This window comes from Sciurus vulgaris (assembly GCF_902686455.1).
Source record: "Sciurus vulgaris genome assembly, chromosome: 4".
Taxonomy (NCBI): Eukaryota; Metazoa; Chordata; class Mammalia; order Rodentia; family Sciuridae; genus Sciurus; species Sciurus vulgaris.
In genome coordinates, this window is record NC_136464.1 from 76,131,870 (window position 1) to 76,154,614 (window position 22,745).

Consider the following 22,745-nt stretch of genomic DNA (forward strand, 5'->3'; position numbering starts at 1 on the left):
TTTTAGATGCAATGAATCTACTTTAATTTCTGAGAATTCTGTTTAATGCCTTCCTTTTGAGAAAGAATTGAAATATTCTGTAAAATGAGAAACAGATCCTAGTAGCTGGGTAAATTTTCATTCGCAGGGAAAAATATCACATGAGGTATCAATCAAAAGTTGGCAACCTCACTGTGAACCTCTAACCTGGGGCCTCCCACAACCAAAGAAACTGTGCTTCACAAGATATAATGAGGCTTTGTGGTACAGATCTGTTAGAAAAGATAAAAGGGAACTCTCAACTCTTCCTGTAACATTTTTTGAGGCTATCCCATAGTTTCGAATGATGCCAAATGATATGTGTTGGCCAAATGACAAACAAAAGCCTCAAAGGACCACTCATCATGAAGGTCTAGGCTAGCATGTGAGCTCCACATAAGGTTATAAAGCTGAAGGGCAGGATCAGTGTGCTCACTGTGGGGTGGATAAAGCTAGAAATCCTGAACCAAAGCAGAGTGCCCATTGAGAAACAATGGCTGTATGTGAAAGGAAAAAATTGTAACTTTTAAGTGTAAGTGGGTATTACCATGAAGACTCAGGGATCTGGGTCAGTCAGAACAATGTAGTAGTAAAGTTAATTGTCAGACTGCAGGACTACTTTTAATTGTAACACTGTAGCAACAGAATTAACAGAAACAAAAGAATGATTGAAAAGTTCTTTTTTTCCCACCCTCCGGTGAAAGAAAATTTTCTTCTTAGACATAAGAAACTCCACAGAGAAATTTGAATTGCTACTTCCCAGCAAAAATAAGAATATCTTCTGGTAAACTGACATTGCAAGACCCAAAAATTCAAAAGTAAAAATCAAAGATATGATGCTATTTGTGCCCCACATGCAGGGGTTATACTTGGAATGTAATGGATGTTGCTGGGATTCCTAAGGATAAAGGTTTTAAAAGTCCTGAGACAGACTGGTGGCTCTAGCTCAGTGCTAGAGTGCTTGCCTCCCATGCCTGAGACCCTGGGTTCAACCTCTAGAACCAAAAAAAAAAAAAAAAAGAAAAAGAAAAAGTAAGAGAGAGAGAGAGAGAGAGAGAGAGAGAGAGAGAGAGAGAGAGAGAGAGAGAGAGAGAGGAGAGAGAGAGAGAGAGAGAGGGGTCCTAAAATAAACCCTGCACACATTTCTCCTTCTAACTAGTCTAGACTTTTGCAGGGGTCCAGACTGAGGAAGAGGACAAAGTCACTGCATTCCAAACATATCTGAACTATGAAATCTCATTGATGTGTAAGATGCAATAGTTGTAAAAATTTTGAACCTCCATTTAATTAGTATTTTAATGTAGACACACATTGAAACCACTTGCAAGACCATTGGATAATGCTCTCTTTCCAGAATGATCTTCTGCTAAGCCATCAATAACTCCATGAAAAAGCATCTCAATTACATGTTTTGCTTCATATTTTGCAGCCAGCATGAGGGATGTTCTAAAATAACAAAGAGATAATTTCACCCTTTAGATACTTTAAATGATGAATTGTCTTTAAAAGTTATTTAAACAGATAATTTGATATATTTTTTGAATTTGGTTGTGTAGAACTAAATCTTTACATATATTAACACACATAAGTATCTTAAAGTATTCATCTTTACATATTGCCTGCAAGTCAAATAGAAAAAACAAACAGGAAACCTCTTGTCCCAATGGGGTATTACATAGAAGAAGTTGCAAATTTAAATCCTTTGATGGACAATAACTATGAAAGGTCATTTAACTAAAATAGGTAAAGATTTAACTGAAGGATAATCCATTTTCCCTAGTCTAGTGTAATATGTTATAACTCAGTTACCTAAAAAGATCAAATATGTAAAAGTTATTAAAATATGTAAAAGCTGGCTTAACAATAGGAATAAATATGTTGATGATAATAGTCATCACAGTTTCAGATATTGATGATAAGCATATGCTAAGCACTGAAATTGATGCAATCTACACAGTCTTCCAACCATCCTTCAAGCTTATATTTTCCACAATTTTATGTCAAGAAACATATTTAGTGATGAGTAATTCTTCCAAGGTGACACACCTCACAATTAGCAAAGGTAGGAATCCAAACCAGTCATGTTTTGATCCACACCTATCATTTGAGTCCTTCTCACCCACTTATGACTTATGTTTATTTGCAAATATTTATAACACTCTAGCTATTTTATTTCCCTTTGCTCAGGTCCATCAAAATATGTTAGAAATCAAAAGGAGGAATTGAACATAATCTGACAATAGCAATTAATACTCAGAGATGACCAAAAATCCATGTTCTTCAAAGAAAGTTTAAAGCAAAGGGTCATCCAAAAGTAAATGATTTTCAATGCCTACTTATGTTCAATAGAGCACACTATTAAAGAAAAAATATGAAGAAGTAGAAGTTGAAATACACTGAAGGGTTAAGCATTTCAGTATTGAATTAAAAAGTAAACAAAGAGCCCATACTATATAAAATGGATGAAACTAATGTGAAACTCCTTTGGCTAATGGATTGATGCTATGACCAATAAACTCAGATTACAAATGACAAACATCAACCAATATTATAATAAAATCTGAATTGTACTACATGTTATTTGTATTACCTTGTCCCAATAATTACTTTTCTAAAAGGTGATTTTTGTTCATATGATTCACTTCATCCCAATAATTATAAGTCAATATTCTTCTTCCCATTAATTTAATATTATTTACTTCAATTATTATTATCATTCCATTAAACTTCAAAAAATATCACCATTTTACCTGTTTTCCTTGTCAACTACAAGTATATTTGCTTTATTCTGAATGAGAAGTTCTGCCACTTGTTGTTTATTGTGCTTCAGCACAAGTAACAGTGGCGTATGCCCATCCTAGAAAACAACAAATTATTCACCAAATTTCTCAACTGAAGCAGAAATCTTATAAAAGACCTACTAGGTTCCAGAAATCTTGGCCATCTATCATAGTATCATAGGACCTTAAATTTGTGTGTTTGCAGCTTCCATCTAAAACAAGAACTTCTTGAGGACAGAAACTAGGTCTTTTATCTCCATAACCCCAAACACCAAAACATAAAAGGTAAAGGATTTAAGTATTGTTGGAATTAATGAGCTAAATATTCTTTTCTAGTGTGTGAATTATCCGTCTGTTTTTCAAAGAATGTGTACTTTTCAAGAAATACCAAACCTCATCATGAAGATTCCTTGATCCATTCTCAGAGAAATATTATAATGAAGTATAATATTTTATGAAGTCCTTTGTCATTATTAATACCAATTTGACCAATTTTTGTGTCTCAAATAGTCACACTGGAGGAAATAAGAGTTGAAGGGAGACAGCTCTAAAAGCTTTCCAATAAGGAGAAAGCATCCTCCATGTAGTACTAACCCTCTTGATTCCATTTATGGTGTCAGGATCCCAGATACCAATGTCAGGCACTCCTCCTCCAAGTGGGTCACTAAGGAAATGGGTTTTGAATTGAAAGAGGCTTCAAATAACTTTCATTTCATTTCTAAATGGTCCCTGCATTCACTTGCATTATTAAATGAAGGCTGCTTTTATTACCTGTTATAAAGCTCAACACAAAATATATTCTCATTTATAATGATAACCCTGGTTTATCATTATTATCACTATCAGAGTGCACATGTGTGTTTTGGGTTCTGTTTTACTCTGGTTCCATTTCAATTACAATTTTTTGAAGTTATTTCAAAAATATTATGAATCAACAAAAATTTATATTGATATATGTGGATTGATTTTACCATCAAGAAAAACACTAACTCACCTGCATTTTAAATGTTGATTCAATGAATGAAGATAAATTAAATATATCCATGGATTACATTGAGTCTGAAGCCCTTGATTTTTATCTTTGCTGTGGATATTCCAAATTGTCATGTACAATGCAAGTATTTGCATGCAAAATCTTTCCTTTCTTGAATATCATTTTTTCAACCAAAAAAAGATGTCTTAAAATGTAATACAAAAAATTCATATCTTCATTTAAAAATTTTTTCCAACACCATCTACGACCTAATACTCCATTCGTTTACTGTTTTCCCAGACTATTATTTTAATAAGATTTAGTTGCATAGGAATGCTGACACTAAGTTATTAAGAGGATCCCCCCATGGTCTTACTACATGGTTTTGTTTTTAAAACTGCTAAGCTGATGAAGCTGGAGCCCCAGAAACACAACAGATCTACTGAGACAGTCTAGCATCCAGCCTCTGCTAAAAATGTTCAATACTTGCTATTATTCTAACCAAGAACATCATTCTTAAAGTCAGCATTTGTTGACCCAATGACCTAAATGGTAACAGAAACATAAAACTCTTAAAAGGTCAGTCTTTGCTTATTGAAAGACTAGCCATCAAAAATTTCTCAACACCTTTTAAATAATGGTGAATGATTACTGTTGTTGGAAGGAAAAATGTATTCTGTAAGTCAAAAATGTATCACTAATCCTACTTCTTTTAATTTCCCAGTCATGGAAATAGAGAAAAACAACTGTCAGTTAAACTAATATTGTCAGAAAGTGGAGATTGGAAGAAAGTCAAACTCCAATTCTCCCAGATATTTCTTCAGTTTCAGAGATCTGGGAATTTCTATATAACACTTCTTGATTTAGTGATAAGTCTCGAGGAGTTGGGTAGGGAATCTCAAGATCTATTTGTAAATATCTATGTCCAGGACCTACTGGATTTACTGAGTATACACCTCCAAAGAAGAGGGTAGGTTTCTAAATTGTTAAAATCTTCCCCACATCACTTTGAGATACTATTCTAGTAGAGAACTAGAGGAGCAGACAATCATCTCTTCATCTCATCTCTCATTTACGTGGATGAATCCCTTTATAATTTGGACAGTTGCCAAACAAAAACAAAACCAAGAGACAGGCATTTACCATAGATTCTATGTAAGTTCCCTAGGCAGTAAGAGAATATGGACCCGTAAACTCAAAATGCAGCTTGGTTTCATATGCAACCCTTCTAAAACTGATCTTTAGACATGTTTGCAACTCTGCATCTTCCTTTCCTAAATTAAGCATTGTTATTCCTCAAATTGACTAGCACCTCATCCATATACAGAAACTGGGAAAAGATATACAAAAAATAAACTCATTCTACTATTTTTCCTTAATTATCTAATTTCCACATTGGCCTGAATATGGTTTACATTCTCCACTTTTCCATTGCTCTTGCTCAAGCCTTACCACAGTGGGATAATTAACTCTTATGTACCTTTTCCCACAGCAATGAGATCACCATTTATTGTGAAATACTTTTATTTGAGTTTTAAGATACAGCCTATTTCTGGGGCAAAATTTGCTTCCCTATTTTGTTTTACACTACTTAGAAAAAAGTTTGGGTGCAAAACATAATTTAGAGACAGGAAATATTTTACCTTTAAAAATTCAGTGTTTTCACAAATATTTGCAATTGGTGCATACAAGAAAGCTGTGCCTTCTAATACTTCTCTTATAGTATCTGTACTTAAAGTGAAGTCTTCCACAGCTCATTGTTTTCAACACATTTTCCTGCAGTGAGTGCTTAAGTTTCTAAATATGGAAATGGACACTACATATCTCACTATTAACAAATGTATTTCAAACAATCTAGAAATAAAATAAGAAGATGGGTACCTTGTTTTGTAATTCCATATTGGCGTTGTGTGAAAGCAGGTTTTCAGTCATTGCTGTGGTCTGACAAAAGACGGCACAGTGGAGAGGAGAGTATCCATCAATGTCCTGAACATTTGGATTGGCGCCATTATTTAGAAGAATTTCTACACATTCATCATGCTGGTGTTCTACTGCCTGTTGGCATTATAACAAGTAATGTACCATAAATTCAAGATATGCAAGCCAAACATTTCACAAGTTTCACAAATTAGTTATATTTAAATTATATTAAACACTTTTTATTAAAGCATTTCAAGCCCACCTCCTGCAGAAACCCTAGGCTACTAATGTATGTACCTTAATCAGTGGTGTTTTGTAGTTTTATCAGAAATTTCAATGTTGCATTGCTTCTTTATTAACAGGACCACTGCTTCTGAATGTCCGTAGGCCCTGGCATAATGGAGTGGGGTTCTAGGAAAGTAAGAAGATTCATTAGGACATCATAGAGCACTTTTCCCCACTTAAAGAATCCAATAGGTGAGCCAACCTAGTCTGCCACAGCATCCCAACAAAGCAGCTCTGAGGTCTGCTATCTTTCAAGGGCAGAATGGTCATTCACAAATAGTACTGCTGAACACAAGTGAGCTTGTAGAGCTCAGTGGACAGTGATACTGTATGTGCTCAACCTTAGCTCTCAAAATGACTCCAGCCCTCTGGAAATGAGAGATTTCTCCTGTAAATACTATGACTATCTCTTAGATATAACACATCATGATCGATTGGAAATCAGTGACATTCAGGGAGGTCTTGAAAAGCTAAACTATTTTTCAAGAGAACCTCAGGATTTACAGTGAGCCTAGTAGAGGTCCCTGTACAACTCTTCAGTGATTCTCCTCCAGTGAGCCTAGTAGAGGTCCCTGTACAACTCTTCAGTGATTCTCCTCCACTCGTGATTTTCCAGGCTGCCAGTCCAGCAGCATGGTACAGCGCATGATGAAGAAACTCCCATACCCGCTACGCAGAATGACCAGTATTGGTGCAGACAGTATGGCCAACATTTCCTGGAAGGCCTGCCACCTGCATTCCAGTCAGCACTGGTCTCCTCCATCCAGGAGTAGGCAGAGGTTTGGGAGGTAAGGTTGTACTGGAAGTAGAACTGGAGGTGAAAGACTGCAGGCCCATTAGACCATTTCCTTTGCAGGCGAGTTCCCCTTGCTGTGCAAAGTCAAGCAGTGCTTGCATCTACCACCGAGGTAGAGCTGAATGAATCCAAAAGCCTCCTGGTGCCAATCCAAGAATTCCTCAATGAAGTGCAAGAAGTCCTTCCTGGGGTTGTGAACAAACACTGCCAGGCACCTACCAAAGTCAGCAGCATTAGGCTGCCTTGCCACACACCACAATCATGGGTGGCCTTTGCCAGGGGCCTGTTCTTTACCATGCAGTACCTGGGCCTTCTGGTCCTACTGAGTTGGGCTAATGTTGAGAGTCCCTGGATTCTAGCATCCTAGGCATTTTAGAGTTGCAGTTAGGTGGAACTAGTGTGGAATGACAGGTGTACCATTTCTGCACCTGTGTAGGCCTCAAGGTCCAGGAGACAGGCGGTGTCACCACTGCAGTCCGTTTTGCCCTACTAACGGCCCCCACTCAGGTAGGGGTTTCCTCTCCAGGGTGTAGTCCTGACCTCCCTGAGGTCAAAGGACACTGAGAGGAGGCCCCAGGAGAGGGTTCAATGCCTGGCTTTGGATAGGGCAGCCACCATGCTGCCCTCTGCACAACAGAAACCCATGACTGCATTGAAAAATCTCAATGTGTTTGCTGCTTCATTAAGTGTGAAAGCTTCCAGTGAATTCTAGTCTCTCTCAGGGGAACTAACAGCAATTAGTGCAGGGCTTGCAGGAAATCTAGGCTTGTTGACAAATCTGGTTATGAAGATGTTTGGTTGCTCAAGACAACACTGAGTAACCCTTCAGAATTTGATGAATGAGTACAAGTGGAGCATAAAAGAAATAAGGAAAATCTATTGAGGAGTGGAATTGGCACCCCTAAATATGCTAGGGTGAAATAACATTAGAAACAAAAACCAGAAAGAACAAGGAGCCATCTTGCCATTTCAAAATGTCCTGGTAAGGGCCTCAGTACAGAACATATATCCATAGGTTTACACTGATGCGAATGGACTGCGGATTGTATTCAAAGAATTATTTTTGCCCTTAAGTTGCTATATTATGGGAAATGTTTTTGTCTCCTGCTGTACTTTTCTACACTGTACATAACATGCTTTTAAAAAATGTTTACATTAAAAATAAAATGCTGCGTACATAAAATTATGTGTACATAATTTTGTGATTTAAATCACTTTTAAATAGTCAATCAAGTGCTCTCTAGGAGAATTTTAAGTGACAGGGAGGAAGACTAACGGTTTGTTTTGCTACTCAATAAGACTGCCTGGGTGCTAGACATCACCAAGGTCTCTAGATCCCAGGTGTTGAGGCACCTGTGAGGGTGGGAAAGTATACCATCCTGGTGAAATGAGAGCTGGTCTCCCTTTTCCTCCTTCCCCCTGGTCTCAGTCAGGAAGGAGGCGGCTTCTGCCACACCTTCCCAGATTGGAACCCTGCCACCCCCACCCTTTTACCTGTTCTTCTTGTCTCTTTTATCCATATCTTCCCCATAAGCAAGGATATGGTGCACTTTCTCCACAATGCCTAAACACGCAGCCCTGTGGATCCTGGAGGGAACCTTATACCTGAGGATAGTTTTCCAAAATCTCTGGGCAATAAAACTCTGTCTGAATTAATTTGGAGGCCATGGCTAGGCCTCCGTGGCCCCATTCATTGCACTGGGGCATTTCAACACTTCTGAAACCGAGAAGAGTTCACCTAGTCTTGCCAATGAGTGGTCACCAAGTAGGGGCTGAACCGCTCAGCGGTCAGTTATGAGTGGAGGCTGAACAGCTCAGCGTCAGTTATACGTCAACAATGGAAGAATGGTTACCTAACAACTCTTCGTGACATCGCCTTGAGTGTAGTGTGCATGCGCAGCTCACTTGGAACATATGCAGTTTCAGCTACCCGGCTCCTGTTATGGAAGAGCAGGCTGGATGGTTGCTGACTGTGCAGATCAGAAAACCCCCACCTACCTGGGTGATGGACAGCACCTATGTGGCCACAGGTGTTCAGTTAGCCCCAGGTTCCTCCACCCAGGAGTTGGTGGAGGTTTAGGACATGAGGTGGTGGGGAAGGCACTAGAAGCCGAACTCAAGGTGCAAGGCTCCAGGTCCCATTGTAGGAGAGTCCCTCCTCTAGGGGGGCTTGCAGTTCGGCTCAGGTAGAGTTGAATGAAACAAGAAGCCTTTTTTTTTTTTTTTTTCCTTGTTTGGTTTCTGTTTATTTATTTATTTATTTATTTATTTACTTATTTATCTTTTTAATTGTAAACAAATGGGATACATGTTGTTTCTCTGAAGAAGCCTTCTGATACAAGTCTAAGATTCCTCTGTGAAGTGCAAGAAGTCCTTTCTGAGCTCCTGGACTGCCAGTACCCAGCTGCTGCCCAGATTCAGCACCATCAAGGACCCAGAAAAGGTCATTTTTGAGGATAACCACAGCAGACAGTGCAAAACCTTATGCATACTGGACACTCCATGCCACAAATGGAATTACATTGCACCACCCCACAAACACCATCCACCTCCCACTGTGCCCAGGCTCAAGTGTACTGAGCAGTGACCTGTGCACCCCAGAGGGCAGCAGCCACATACTGCCCCACCCCATAGGTCACCCAGCATCACATCAAGCAAAATACCTCCACCTCACACTGCCACACCTCACAGTCTTCAAAATATCCACTGGGTACCACACCTTGGATTTGACAGCACTGGATACATGGAGTTCTCTTCAGGAGGGCACAGAAGACACCACCTCCTAATGGTATAACCAGGCAGCTTAGTCACAGAAAATTACACATCCTCTCTTCCAAACTGATAGGAAGCTCATAGGTACCTAGATATACCAAAGATTGGAGGGACTCTCCTAGAATTGTTTTAGAGTGAGCTGGTGTGATCACTATTGCCATGCCCAGAGAAACATAGACTTAAAGCTGAAGGTTGGTGGGCATGTTCTAAAGGTCCCAAATCCTGATGAAATCCACACAAGCAAGACTCAGTAAGAACGTTTCTTTCACTTTAGCCTGGATTATTATATGTAACTCTAATGTCAATTTTAATCTTGTATTTTACTTTTTATTTCGAATCAATCATCAATATTACATCCTCAACTCATTTGACTGTACTCTTGTAATATTTTAAACAGTAACTGGAAACAATTCTATTTTTGCTTTCCTAGGTCAGATTTACACTTGCTCCTCTTAGTCACTCTTTTCCCTCTAACATTAACTGCTACCAACAAATCCCTCCATCCATCTTTTTCTACTTTTTAATTTGGTTTGGATTGTTTATTTCTATTTTTCCTTTTCTCTTTCATTTTTTCGTACCCTTTTTAATTCTATTCTTTTCATCTCCTACATAATATAAGAGTAATTTTACTATTGTTAATAATTCATTTCTCAATGTATTCCATGTTACTAAAGTTTTATTCCAAGTGTATGGAAAGAGCAGAGAATTTTTTCATCAAGTCCCCTGTGCTGCAACTTTTAGTAGTGCATGAGTTTGCTCCGAATCAATTGTAGTAAATAGGGTTTAGTATCTTCTGTCAGTAATGCTGAAATTGGGAAAAGCAGATGACACATGATGAGTGGAAGTAACAATGCCTGGATATTCGCCAAGTCCAGGGCACTTACACAAAAAAGCTAACTAAATTATCTCTTATATAAAAGGAGAAGTAATTGCCAGGTGTGGAGCCTCATGCCTGTAAGGTCAGTGGCTCAGGAGGTTTAGCAGGATGATCACAAGTTCCTGCCCAACCTTAACAATATACTGAGACCATAAGCAACTTAGGGAGAGTCTGTCTCAAAATTAAAAAAAAAAAAAAAATAGGCCTGGGAAGAGTCTCACTGTTGGTTAAGTACTCATGGGTTCAATCCTTGGTACAAAAAAAAAAAAAAAAAAAAAAAAAGAAAAAAAGAAAAGAAAAAAGAAAAAGAAAAAACCCATAAAAGTAATAATCATTCTAGAAGATGGGTACACACCAAAATAGTATGAAAAAGCAAGTAAACCAACCACCCCAAGCAGTCCACAACACATCAACAACTGATCCTATTGACACCACAGTAAAGGAAATGTTGAGAATTTTGAAAGTTTATAGCTAAAATATTCACTGAACTAAAAGATGATGTAAGGAATTAGAAAATACAGGAAGTGAAAGAAGATTTTTAAAAAGAGAAATTCTAAAAAAAAAAAAAAAAAAACAGAAATCCTGGAAAGAATCAGTAAATTAAATTAAAAATTTAGTGGAAAACATCACCAGTAAACTAGACCACTTTGAAGACAGATTCTCAGACATGGAAGACAAAGTATATAATCTTTTTTTTTTTTTTTAAGTAATAGGCTTTTTTCATCTTTTATTTTTTCATTTTGTTTGTTCTAAATAGTTGTACATGGCAATAGGATACATTTATACATTTTGATAGATCATACATAATAAATAGAGTGTGATCTCTCATTTTTCTGTTATACATATTGCAGGATCACGTCTGCTATCATTCCTACCCCATAGCCCTTCCCCCTTCACTTCCCTCTACTCATATAAACTAACTCTATTCTACCCTATCACCCCTTATTGTGAATTAACTTCAAAAATATTCAGCCTTTGGTTTTTTGGGTTTGGCTTATTTCACTTAGCATGATATTCTCTAACTCATCCATTTAATGTAAGTGCCATTATTTTCTTTTTCTTTAAAGTTGAGTAATATTCCATCATATATATATATATATATATATATATATATATGGAGAAAGGATAAATTTTATGTATTATATATATACATAATACATATATATTATATATATAATACATATATATATATAATACATGAAATTTATTCATTCTTCTATTGAAGGGCATCTAGTTTGATACCATAGTTGAGCTGTTGTGAATTGAATTGCTATGAACATTGTACTGGCTGTGTCACTCTAGTGTGTTGATTTTAAGTGCTTTGGGTATAAAGCAAGGAGTGGGATAACTGGATAAAATGGTGGTTCCATTCCAAGTTTTTGGAGGAATCTCCATTCTGCTTTCCATAATGGTTTTGCTAGTTTGCATTCCCCCCAGCAATATATGAGTGTACCTTTATCCCCACTTCCTTGCCAACATTTATTGCTGCTTGTGTTCTTGATAATTCTCATACTGATTGGATTGAAATGAAATCTTAGATTAGTTTTGATCTGTATATCTCCAATTGTTAGAGATGCTGAACATTTTTTTCATACTATACAATCTTAAAAATAAAGGCAGCAGTGAAGATGTTAAGAGATCAAGACCAGAATATTCAAGAAATCTTAAATAACAAAGGTAAGAATAACTGTCACACAGGAAGACATCAAAATACACAGTACAGGAATGTACAAACTTTTCAATAAATATCAGAAAATTTTAAGAACATTAAGAATGAGATAGAAATCCAAATTCAAGATTCTCATAGAACCCCTCATAGGCAAGATCACTAAAGATCCTCTCCAAGACATGTCATAATTAACTGCCTTATATACAGACTAAGTTTAGAATGTTAAAAGCCTCAAGATAAAAAAGGTAGTCACTTTTTGAGGTAAACCAGTTAGAATTTCAAATGGTTTCACACTCCAAACCATAAAAGCAGGGAGCGCTTGGAATTATTTATAACATATAAAGCAAAATTATTTTTCAGAATTGAAAATGAAATAAAAACCTTCCATGCCAAATATAAAAGAATTTATATAACCAGGAAGACTGCACTACAAAGCTTACTCAATAAAATATTTTATGCTGAAAAAAAAAAATTAAGACTGAGAGCCAGAAGGGGGATGAAACTCACTAAAAGGATACTCCACCAAGGAGAATCAAGTCTAAATTAAACATTAGAAATAAACAAAGTGGCAGGAAATAAATATCATAGCTCTATATTCACACTGACTGTAAATAAGAATCCTTTGCATGGCATTTGCTTTGATCCTGAAATTCTATAAACAATACCACTGCAGTTTGCTAACAAAAGAAAAATTAGTACAAAACTAACTGGCAGGGACGCCAAACCCCATTTCTCTCTCCCATTTCTCCAAATCTCAAACTCCTCCCCCATCACCATAACTCACTTTACTGCAGAGACCAATGGGAGCTCAAGGTATATGAATTTAATCCTAGTGGCCCCAAGGTGGTTGCCAGGTATCTCCTTACTCAGAGTAGATGGCATCTGCTCTCCATGGTGCTACAAGGTAATTACAAAGTTGTTTGGCTTGCATTTTCTTTTCATGTAGCATCCTTAGTTGGTGTTCCTGCTTAGGATGGGTAGAAAGAGCAGTCAGTCTACTGCAGTGTTGCAGGGGACCATGCCCTGTGATGAGATAGCCTTCAGGGATTGTTATGAGGTTCTGAGGGTCATTGGGTGTGGTGGGTGTTTCCAGGTGAAACTAGCCCACCATTTCCTCACTGGGGCACAGGTGGTGGTAAAAGACCTGTCAAAGGATAAAGGAAACATCTCGGCCCACTCTGAACTGATTATGGTGATGGGCCTGGAACATCCCATGTGACCCAGCTATTTCAGGTTACTGAAATAGGTAAACATATGTATATCATGATGGAGCATGCTGGTGAGGGAGGACAGCTAGTTGACCACATCCAGTTTGATGGCATGCAAGAGGAGGATGCCTGGAGAATGTTCAGGCAGATCTTGTGTTCAATAGGCAACTGCCACAAGGGCATCATGCACTGAGACCTGAAGTCAAGAACATCATGGTGGATGCTAGAGACAACCTCAAACTCCTTGATATTGGCATATGCATGAAGTTCACACCTGAGCAGCAACTGATCTGGTTCCAGGTCACTCTCCTACACCATGCCCCTGATATCATCCAGCAGGAAGAATACAAGACTCAACCCACCCCCAAGGATGTTTGGAGTCTAAATGTCATTCTGTATTTTCTATTGTCATGGAGACACCCATTTATGAAGATCTTTGGGAGCTGGCAACACAGATCATGGAAGCAAGACACCACATTTCTAATCATGCTCCTATCCAAAAGTGACGGCTCATCCACAAAATTCTGACCAAGAACCTCCATGAAGTGGACTGCATTAGAGTAAATCCTTCAGCACCCATGGCTGAGTGAGGGTGAGGAGTATTCAGCCCATCAACTTATTGAACCACTCCCCAAACACCCAGACCCCAGAATAATGACAGTCCTGTTTGACATGGGTTATAACCCACACAACACCTGGGTGTCCAGCCAATAGAAAGTTCAGTGATGCAATGGTTATCAGATGATACTCCAGTCCCACATGCACCGGAGGCAAGGCTGCATTTTCCAGGGGAAGACTGGGGGGTCAGAGTGTTGGGCCTCAACCATGACCTATGAATCTTCCAATTTCCCAGTTCTACCAAATAAGTGTGCCAGTGACTGTGCACTCCATACCTTCTTCTTGTCCTATGAACAACAACTCCCTGCAGAATCCAAGCAGTCAGGGCAGGAGATTATCAGAAGGTTAAGCCTGACTCATTGATGTCCACTCCCTGCATGCAAAGACCTCTGCTCCCTGGATTACCTTCCTGCCTGACCCTGAGTCCTACATCCAAAAGGATCCTCAGGGACATTGCACCAGCAGATAGCAGCAATTTCTCCCAATATTCCACCAAAAGGCAAACTCAGGACACCAGCAATGTCTGCAGGAGTGTGACAAGGTGGACCACTGCCTGCATTTAACTGTATTTTATATGCTGTGTCCCCATAAAAGTGACTCTTATCCAGGGAGAACTCAATGTTCTAGATTCAGACACTGGGCAATTCCAGTATAAATGCAGACCTGAGACAGACAAAACCAATGGACAGTCAGTCAGAGGACCTATGCTCTGTGGATTCTTACATCACAAGATGAGCATGAGTCACATAGACTCTAAATAACTGCAGGATCCAGGTGTGCATATTGGCTCAGGCTTCTCTGCACATGTTTTAGCCAGGAGCATCTCTGGATCCACCTGGACATCAGGAGTATCCTCTGCCCCCACCTGTGAGAGAAATCAGAATCTATTTCCCCTGAGACACTGCCCCTGGCCTACACTTCTCTGTCTTTTCCCCCATGCTCCAAGGATGATAGCAATGTTTCTTTAAATATTGCTTCCTTTTTTATATAATTAAATTGATGTTCAAAGACTAAAAAAAATATAAAAGTTTGGTTAAAACATAAAGAGAGTGCCTCAGGGTGAGGGCACAGGCACGGGATCCATCCTCTGCACATCTTGGACCACTGCGCCTCTCTCCCCATTCAGGGTAGATACTTCCCTTGAGCCACTGTAGATGAGCACTCAATTGGCTTGACCTAGTGTGACCAGAGATTCACTCCCCTTCTTCTAGTATGGGAGGAGATTCTCCCCTTGAGCCAGTGTAGACATGACTTACTGTGAACTGGTAACCTCGAAGGAATCCCTCTCCCAGTCATCAGGCCCTTCCCTGAAATATGTGGAGAGGGCAGGTGGCAGCAGTTGGAAAAGTCATATCTGAGAAGATACTGGAGCACATATCATCTCCATACCCCACATGTAGGGAAATGAGACGTGGCTAGCCTGCAGCAGTGGCTGGCTGCACCACCACCTGCCTACACACCCCAAATATCATGATTTCTGTTAAAATAAGTAGAGAAGGAACACATGGGATTTGGGATGTGGAAATGTCAATCCATCTCATGCTATTTACATAAAAGTAAACTGCACCAATGTGGAATTGTTCTTATCTTTGGATTCTATTAACACTGAATTTTGTAGTGCACATAAGGAATGAGTAAGAAATGGTCAGGATAATCAGGAGGGGAGGCTTTGGGTACCTTCCATCCCTGACATCTCCACAGGGTTGCAACTCCAGAGCTGGTCTGGCAGCTTCTTACTGATCTTCCCCATAGTGGTCAGAAATGAACACATTAAAAAAAAATGTATGCCTCTATAAGTTTTCACTGTAGAAGTCTTTCACCCCTTTGGTTTGATTTATTCCTAAGTTCCTTTATTTTTTGTTATTTTTACCTTATTGTGAGTAGAACAGTTTATCTAATTCTTTTTCCACAGATTCATTATTGGAATAAAGGAACGTGCTTGATTTGTCCTGCTCTTGTATCCTGCTAATGTTGCTTAATTGATCAGTTCTAGAAGTCTTCTGTTGGAATTTTTGGTGTATTCTTAAATAGAGGATAATGCCATTAGCAAATAAATAATTTGACCTCTCCTTTTCTTACTCTGTATCCCTTTAATTTTATTATCTTTCCTGATGAACAAGAGCTTTAAGGACTTTATTGAATAGAAATGGGAGAGCAGACACGCTGGACATGTTCCTCATTTCAGAGGAAATTCTTTTGGTTTTTCTCCATTCAGCATGATGTTGGCATGGGTTTGTCACTTTACAATGTTGAGAAATGTTTCTTCGCTCCCTCATTTTTCTAGTATTTTAAACATGAGTGGGTGCTTCATTTTATCAGATACATTTTGTACATTCATGATGTATTCCTGTGATTCTTGTCCTTAACTCTATTTAGTATTTATTGATTTGTGTTGTCTTCTACTGATTCTGGTGTTAACTTGTTCTTTTTCTACAGCTTTGAGGTATATATTAGAACATTAATTTTGTATCTTTCTATTGTGTTTAAATATAGGAACCTGGTGCTATAAACTTTCCTCTTGGAACTGCCTTCACACTGTCTCACAGATTTTGATATATTCTCTCTCTGTGTTGTCACTTGTGTCTAAGACCTTATTTCTCCCCTGATTTCTTCTACAAATTCTGGTCTTCTTTAAAAGTGCATCATTTAATCTTCAGGTGTTAAGAGTACTTTCTCTTTAAAAATCTTGTTGATTTTAGATTTCAATCAATGACAATCTGATAGGAAGAAAATAATTCAAATTTGTTTTTATTTGCTAAAATTTTCATTGTGCCCTAGAATATGGTCTATTTTACAAAATGTTCCATGTGGTACTGAAAACAAAGTGAATTTGGTTGTCAATGGATAACAAATGGCAGTAATCCTTATAAACAGATGGAATTTTGAGAAAATAAATTATGAAAATACATTATTCATTTTATACTTCCAAGCAGGTCAATTTTTTATGGTGCTCCACAGTGTTAGAGAATATCATCCAACCAAATGAAGACCTATATAGTAGTCCCTGTTATCCACAGGGAATATGCTCCAAGATCCCCAGCACATGTCTGGGACTGCTGACAATAACAAATCCTAGCTATTTTCAATGTAGTTTTCCACACATACATCTATATAATAAATTTTAATTACTATAATAAGCAAGAGTAAGAGGCTATAATTCACAAGTATAGATCAATTATAGTTATGTGCTGTGATAAAATTTATGTAAGTGTAGATTTTCTCTGCCTCTCTCAAAATATCACAACTGTTCTATACTCACACTACTTTGGTTGATTGTGGGTAATTGAAACAATGGAAAGTAAAATGGTGGGTAAGTGGGGACTGCTGTAGGACAAAAAGTTGGAGTAAGGTTCAAATAACTCTGCCTGATTGCTTGAGGTAAGAAAGTTGTCTCCTCCACTCTTGGTTTTTAGGTCTTCCAAGCCAACAGTCTACTTTTGGCTCTGCAGCTCCAGGACTTTGAATTATAGCACTGATGTCCCTGAGTCTCCACTTGCAGACATCAGATCAAGGAAATGCTCAGGCTTTCTACTCATATGAGGCAATTCACCACTATAAATCTGTTTCTTTGGAGAACCCTAAATTACACAGACATCTTTTGGGAGCAATTAATCTGCCTTTTGCAAAGTATGTGCAATATGTATGATACAAAACATGTTATAAATGATGCATTACATATACATACATCTAGATTTAAAATAATTCAATATTGAAAAAAGCATAGAGAATAATAGGATGGGTGTCAGCATGCATGGTGTGTACGCGTAATTAAGAAAAAGAGGTAATAATTATTATTAAAATTTTAAACATTGTCAAATCTTTTCATTTGATACAACTTAAAAATCCATATTTCCAGATATAATCACTACACTGAAGACAGTGAACATATTTCCCACCCAGGCCATATATTCTCCCTAACTATGTAGGTTAATAGTATTAATAATTCATTATCTGTTCTAGTATCTGTTCTTTTGCAATTTGTTAAATATCTAGATAGTGGACATTAAGATTTACAACAGGTTTCATGAATAGGTCTATATATTTATTTTAAGCAATGTATTTTCTTTTTTAACAATGTTCCACACTAAAAAATGTATTTCATTTTTACTGAGCATTTAATGTTTATTTCTGAAATTCTTATCTTCATTAACAATGGTCTCCCTATTTACAGGACTTGCTTTCATGCTTACAAGTTTTATTGACAGCAGTTGTATGTGTAAACTGAGTTATATTTAATATGTTCAAATAAAATTAACCTCATCAGTTTTGCAAAATATTGCAAAAGTTGTATGTATTGAATCAATTAAATATTATCTCTCTATATTTCTCCTATTTAAGTGTAAAATCCTGAGTAACCTTGACCCCATTAAATAAGACATATAATATCTAATTTGATACTTGAGTATATACCTTTGCAATCACCTCCCATTTGGTGGTGAAGACAAGCAAGTAATTAGTAATTCGTCTTTAATTTTTCTTTTGGTAGAAGCAATAAGGCATACTTTTAAAGAATGAAGAGAAATTAATCAAATAAACAGTATTTCAATATTAACAAGAAACAGTCAATAATTTTTGGGTCTGGTAATACTTCAGATTTTCAAAAATTATAAAAAAAATTTCTGCCCCCTTGATATCCTCAGTAATCATATACTAAAAGCCTCAAGATCTCACACCATGATTGACTGCCCCATGAAATTTCTTTTATTTTAGTAAATAGTATTAAAAATACATTGAATACAAATATATTTTCCACAATTTGACATAGTTTCCAACAGTCTCCAACCCTTAGGTACTGGTGAAAGGTTTCATATATTTCTGTTACTCTTCCATCATGAGTTATTTGTTATTGTGTGTAATAAATAGGAATTCAAAAGTGCATACTAATTTTCGCATCTACAACTTAGTATCTGGCGGGAAACTGCTTCCATTCGAAGAACACATTTCCATGAAAAGAGGGATCATGGACTGATACTCAGTATCGTTACACTAGTATTTCTCCCTTCTCCTTCAGATGAGAGCTTGTCTCAGAAAGAGAAACGAAAATGTCTTGATCCTCAGGGCTGCCTGGGTCTCCACTTGGTGTTGTGGCTGATGAGTCACCCTGGTGTCTGTCGCTGTTGGGTGGGTCTGGAGCTCCAAACCCTTTGAATATTTCCAGCAGCACATAATGTTCATCTGCCCAGTTTCCAGTGGAGTCCTGTGCGTGTTTTAGGCCTGAAGTGTTTCGCTGCTACCTGGAGCAGAGTTTGTGAGCTGGCAAATGAATTCCCTTTAAGTGAAGAATCTTTTCAAAGTAGTTTTCTATGCCCCGTACCAGACAGTTACGTGAGTAACCCGAGCGGGGAATGATGGAACCCAACACCACAGATTGATCCGAGCACCTCTTGGCACAGGGTTTAGCCTTTCCCACCAAACCTTCAATGCAACCGACAAGGGGAGGAAGGGTACATCCCGCATGTCACAGTCACTCCTGTTGATGTAATTAAAAATACAGGTAGCTGACTCTCCCGGTAAACGTTTACCCAACACCCCGAACACTGCATCAGCTAATGTGGAGACCTGCTCCCGGGGAAAGCAGGTCAGTTTTCAGTGGTCTGTGCTCACAACCTTCCCCTTAGCCAGTGAACACCTACCTCAATTTGAGGTTTAGAGACACCTTTTCAACTGATTCAGACTCAAGCCTGTCTGAAGCTTATCTAGCTCACTGTGGCCTTGGGGTCAGAAACTGACCTGCATGTTTGCAATGCTGTGACGAAGCACCACAGGCAGGATAGCTTATAAAGCTCAGACCTTTCTTTTCCACAGTTCTGGAGACTGAGGTACAAGGCGCCGACAGCTGGGGTGTGACAGAGCCAACAGTGGGAGGCACTCCCTGGCTGGGTGGCCTCTGGTGGAGGGCCAGGCGGATCTTGGGCCCTTAGACGGTGTCTACTCACACTCGCGAGGGCCCGCCCCAGGCCTGATTGCTGCTGCAGTGTCATCCTCGCTGTGGTGTCAGCTGCCCCTGTGATTGAGGGACACAGATTCAAGTAGTAGCTGACTCACACCTCTGCACGGTGCTACGTTTTAAACAGCAGAGTCACTGATGAACAGCATGAAGGTGTGAAAAACACGCAGGAAGCGGAGCATGGAAGGACCCACAGAGGCAGGAGAGATGCAGCAGTGCAGAGACACCCCCTCCTGCTCCAGCCAGATCTGCCTGGCAGGAGGCCCCCAGTTTCTGCTGCTCAGTACCAGTGAGAAAATGATGGCAAAGGCCCTCCAGCACTGATCTTGCAGGTGTGAGCAGATTCTAGCACAGAGCTGTGAACACTGGGACAGGTGGCGTCCATGCAGCAGGTGCAGAGAGGCCATGCCCTTCTTACCTGTTGCTGAGTAGCCCTGGCTTGACTGAGGCCTCATGGGGAACCAGCATCCAGGAACCATGCCTGGACTGGTTCTAACCCAGGTTCCCTCAGGGCCTCTTGGGCATGGTCAGGGGACAGGAGGCTGCTGCCTGTGGGCCACATCCAGACACAGGCTGTTTTTTTCACCATCCACAGCTAAGAATGCTCCCCCCCTTTTTTTAATGGTGTGGGGGCCTTTCATTTGATGAAATTCCAATTTGGGGAATTGAGGACTGAGCTCAGTAGTAGAGTGCTTATCTAGCATGGACAAGGCCCGGGTCATCCCTAGTTCAGTAAGTAAATAAAAATGGCATCCATGAAAAGCTTTATTGGAACACAACCAGGTCCTCTCACTTACATATTGTCAGTGGCTGTGTCATGACTTGGATGTGAGGTGTCCCCACAATGCTCCTGTTAATGCAGATGTATTGGAGGTGCCATGATTGGACTCTGACAGCTGTTACCTAATCCTTCCATCCTCATCCAATGGACTGACTGGGCGGTCACTGGGGCGGGCAGGGCCTGCCTGGAGGTGGGTAACAGATATGTCCTGGAAGGGTATGTCTTCCTGTGGCCCCTTCTTCTCTGGTTCCTAACCCCATCAGGAGCTCAGTGGCTCTCCTTCATCACTTCCTTCTGCATGATGTCTAGCCTCATCTTGAGTCCAGAGCAATGGAGTCAGCCTACCATGGACTGAGACCTCTGCAACCTGGGTCCAAGGAGGTGTTGGAGGGTTCCCTGCTGTACCTGGGTATGAGGTGATTGAGGCGGTGAGGGTCCACGCTGTGCCTGGGAGTGGGAGGTGGCGGAGGTGATGGTGGGTCCCCTTCTGTACTTGGGTGTGAGGTGATGGAGGCAGTGAGGGTCCACATTGTGCCCAGGTGTGGTAGGTGGTGGAGGTGGCTGCTGCCCATGCTCTGTATGGGAGCAGAAGGAGGTGGAGGAGGAGGGTCCATGCTGTGCCTGGGTTGGGGAGTGAGAAAAGGGGTGCCTCACATGCCTGAGTGTGTCTCAGCTCTGCTCGCTGGCTGTTCCCAACCTCCCTGCTTCCTGGCCTTCAGTGGGTTGGATCCACTGGGCAAGGTCTATTTTCTTCTCCTCACCTCAGTGAGGGCCACCATGGCAGGTGAGGGCATGGGAGAGCAGAGTTGAACTTTCCCAGGCCACTTCCCTCCCGATTTCCACTCTGGATGTTTTTCTGGACCTTCCCAGTGTTCCTGTGCCAGCATCAGATGGCCAGGGTGTTACTCACCTCCCTGGTACCTCGAGTTCCACTGCTCATTGGGATCCACCATTTTCCAGAAAGTTCCCGACTGTCCTCTGAAGTTCTTGTCAATTAGACTGTGGGCCAGACTGGAAGTAGGTTACTTGCTTAGGTCCTGGAAGGAAGCTGTGAAATAGTCATTCACAGTAGGGGTTAGATTTTATTGGGCTTTTCACCACTCAGGTCCTGCTCGGGTGGGGACTGATCCACACAGAGCAAGTTTAACTCAGAGACCTGGGGACCTGCATGGACCTGGACTGGAATCCTTGCCCTGCAGTTGCTCAGTCAGTGAGCTCAGGAAATCTCGTCACCTCCTGCACCCGAATTTCCTCCAGTGTGAGATGCCAGCTGCTGCTGTTGGGGAGGAATAGGTGTGAAATAATGTGAGGTACAATCACAGCACCTGGCACACAGGACAGGCCATAGGCAGAAATCAGGCAGCTGTTTTCCAGGGTGACCCTTGCCCTCTGTCTGCTGCACAGGCTTTTGATAATAACGGGTTCTGCCCCTTTAACAGGGCCACAGCCCTCTGAAGCCCTTCCTGGGATCACCTTCTTGGTCAGGTTCAGCAAGTCAACCCCCTGAACCTGACTTAACCCCAGACATCTCTTCCCGCCTCTCGTCTGCAAGCTCTACTCTGCATGTTCTGCATGGGAGCTGCCACTTACCACTTCACCCCTGGTTCTTGACCTGGAACGGCCTCCCCCTCATTCCCACATCCACATTCTAACACACCATCCAGGTGCTTTCCGTTGCATGCATCCAGTAATGGGCACAGTGGGTTTGCTAGCCCAGCTTGCGGGTGAAAGAACCCCAACTTTCCTGAGGGATTAGGTAGGGCCATCTCCCCTGGTCCCCACCCCAGTGTCAAGGTTGGGTATGGGATTCAGGTATGGGTGGTCAGAGTCAGCACATGACACCTGAGGGGCAGGTACCTGGAATTATGGGGCAGGGACTGTTTCTGAGGGGTTGCTCCATGCCCCAGCTGGCAGCCTGCACTGAGAGGGTCCACCCTGGCTCCATTGGAGGCTCTGCAGGACAGAGAGGTCAGCAGTGAGGAGATACCATTGAGGCAGCGGAATAGACAGAGGAGTCTGTGCCCAAAGCCAGCGCCTTTGCACCTGCTGCTTCTCTAGCCCTGAACGCCCCCTCCCTGCCTTCTTGGGTTGATTTATTCCT

The 22,745-nt window shown here is 40.3% G+C and overlaps 1 protein-coding gene across 1 annotated transcript in view; it reads right to left on the reverse strand.

Annotated features, from left to right (window-relative positions):
• Positions 1-1,087: 1,087 nt before the first annotated feature.
• Positions 1,088-22,745, reverse strand: part of LOC306659758 (uncharacterized protein) — a 50,494-nt gene continuing 28,836 nt past the window's right edge. Inside the window, exons 2-5 of the mRNA XM_079137493.1 lie at positions 5,989-6,102; positions 5,653-5,826; positions 2,769-2,875; positions 1,088-1,464 (exon numbers count right to left, since the gene is read on the reverse strand). Coding sequence (XP_078993619.1) covers positions 1,314-1,464; positions 2,769-2,875; positions 5,653-5,703 — 309 coding nt within the window. The 5' untranslated portion in view covers positions 5,704-5,826; positions 5,989-6,102 and the 3' untranslated portion in view covers positions 1,088-1,313. The remainder of the gene's footprint in view (positions 1,465-2,768; positions 2,876-5,652; positions 5,827-5,988; positions 6,103-22,745) is intronic.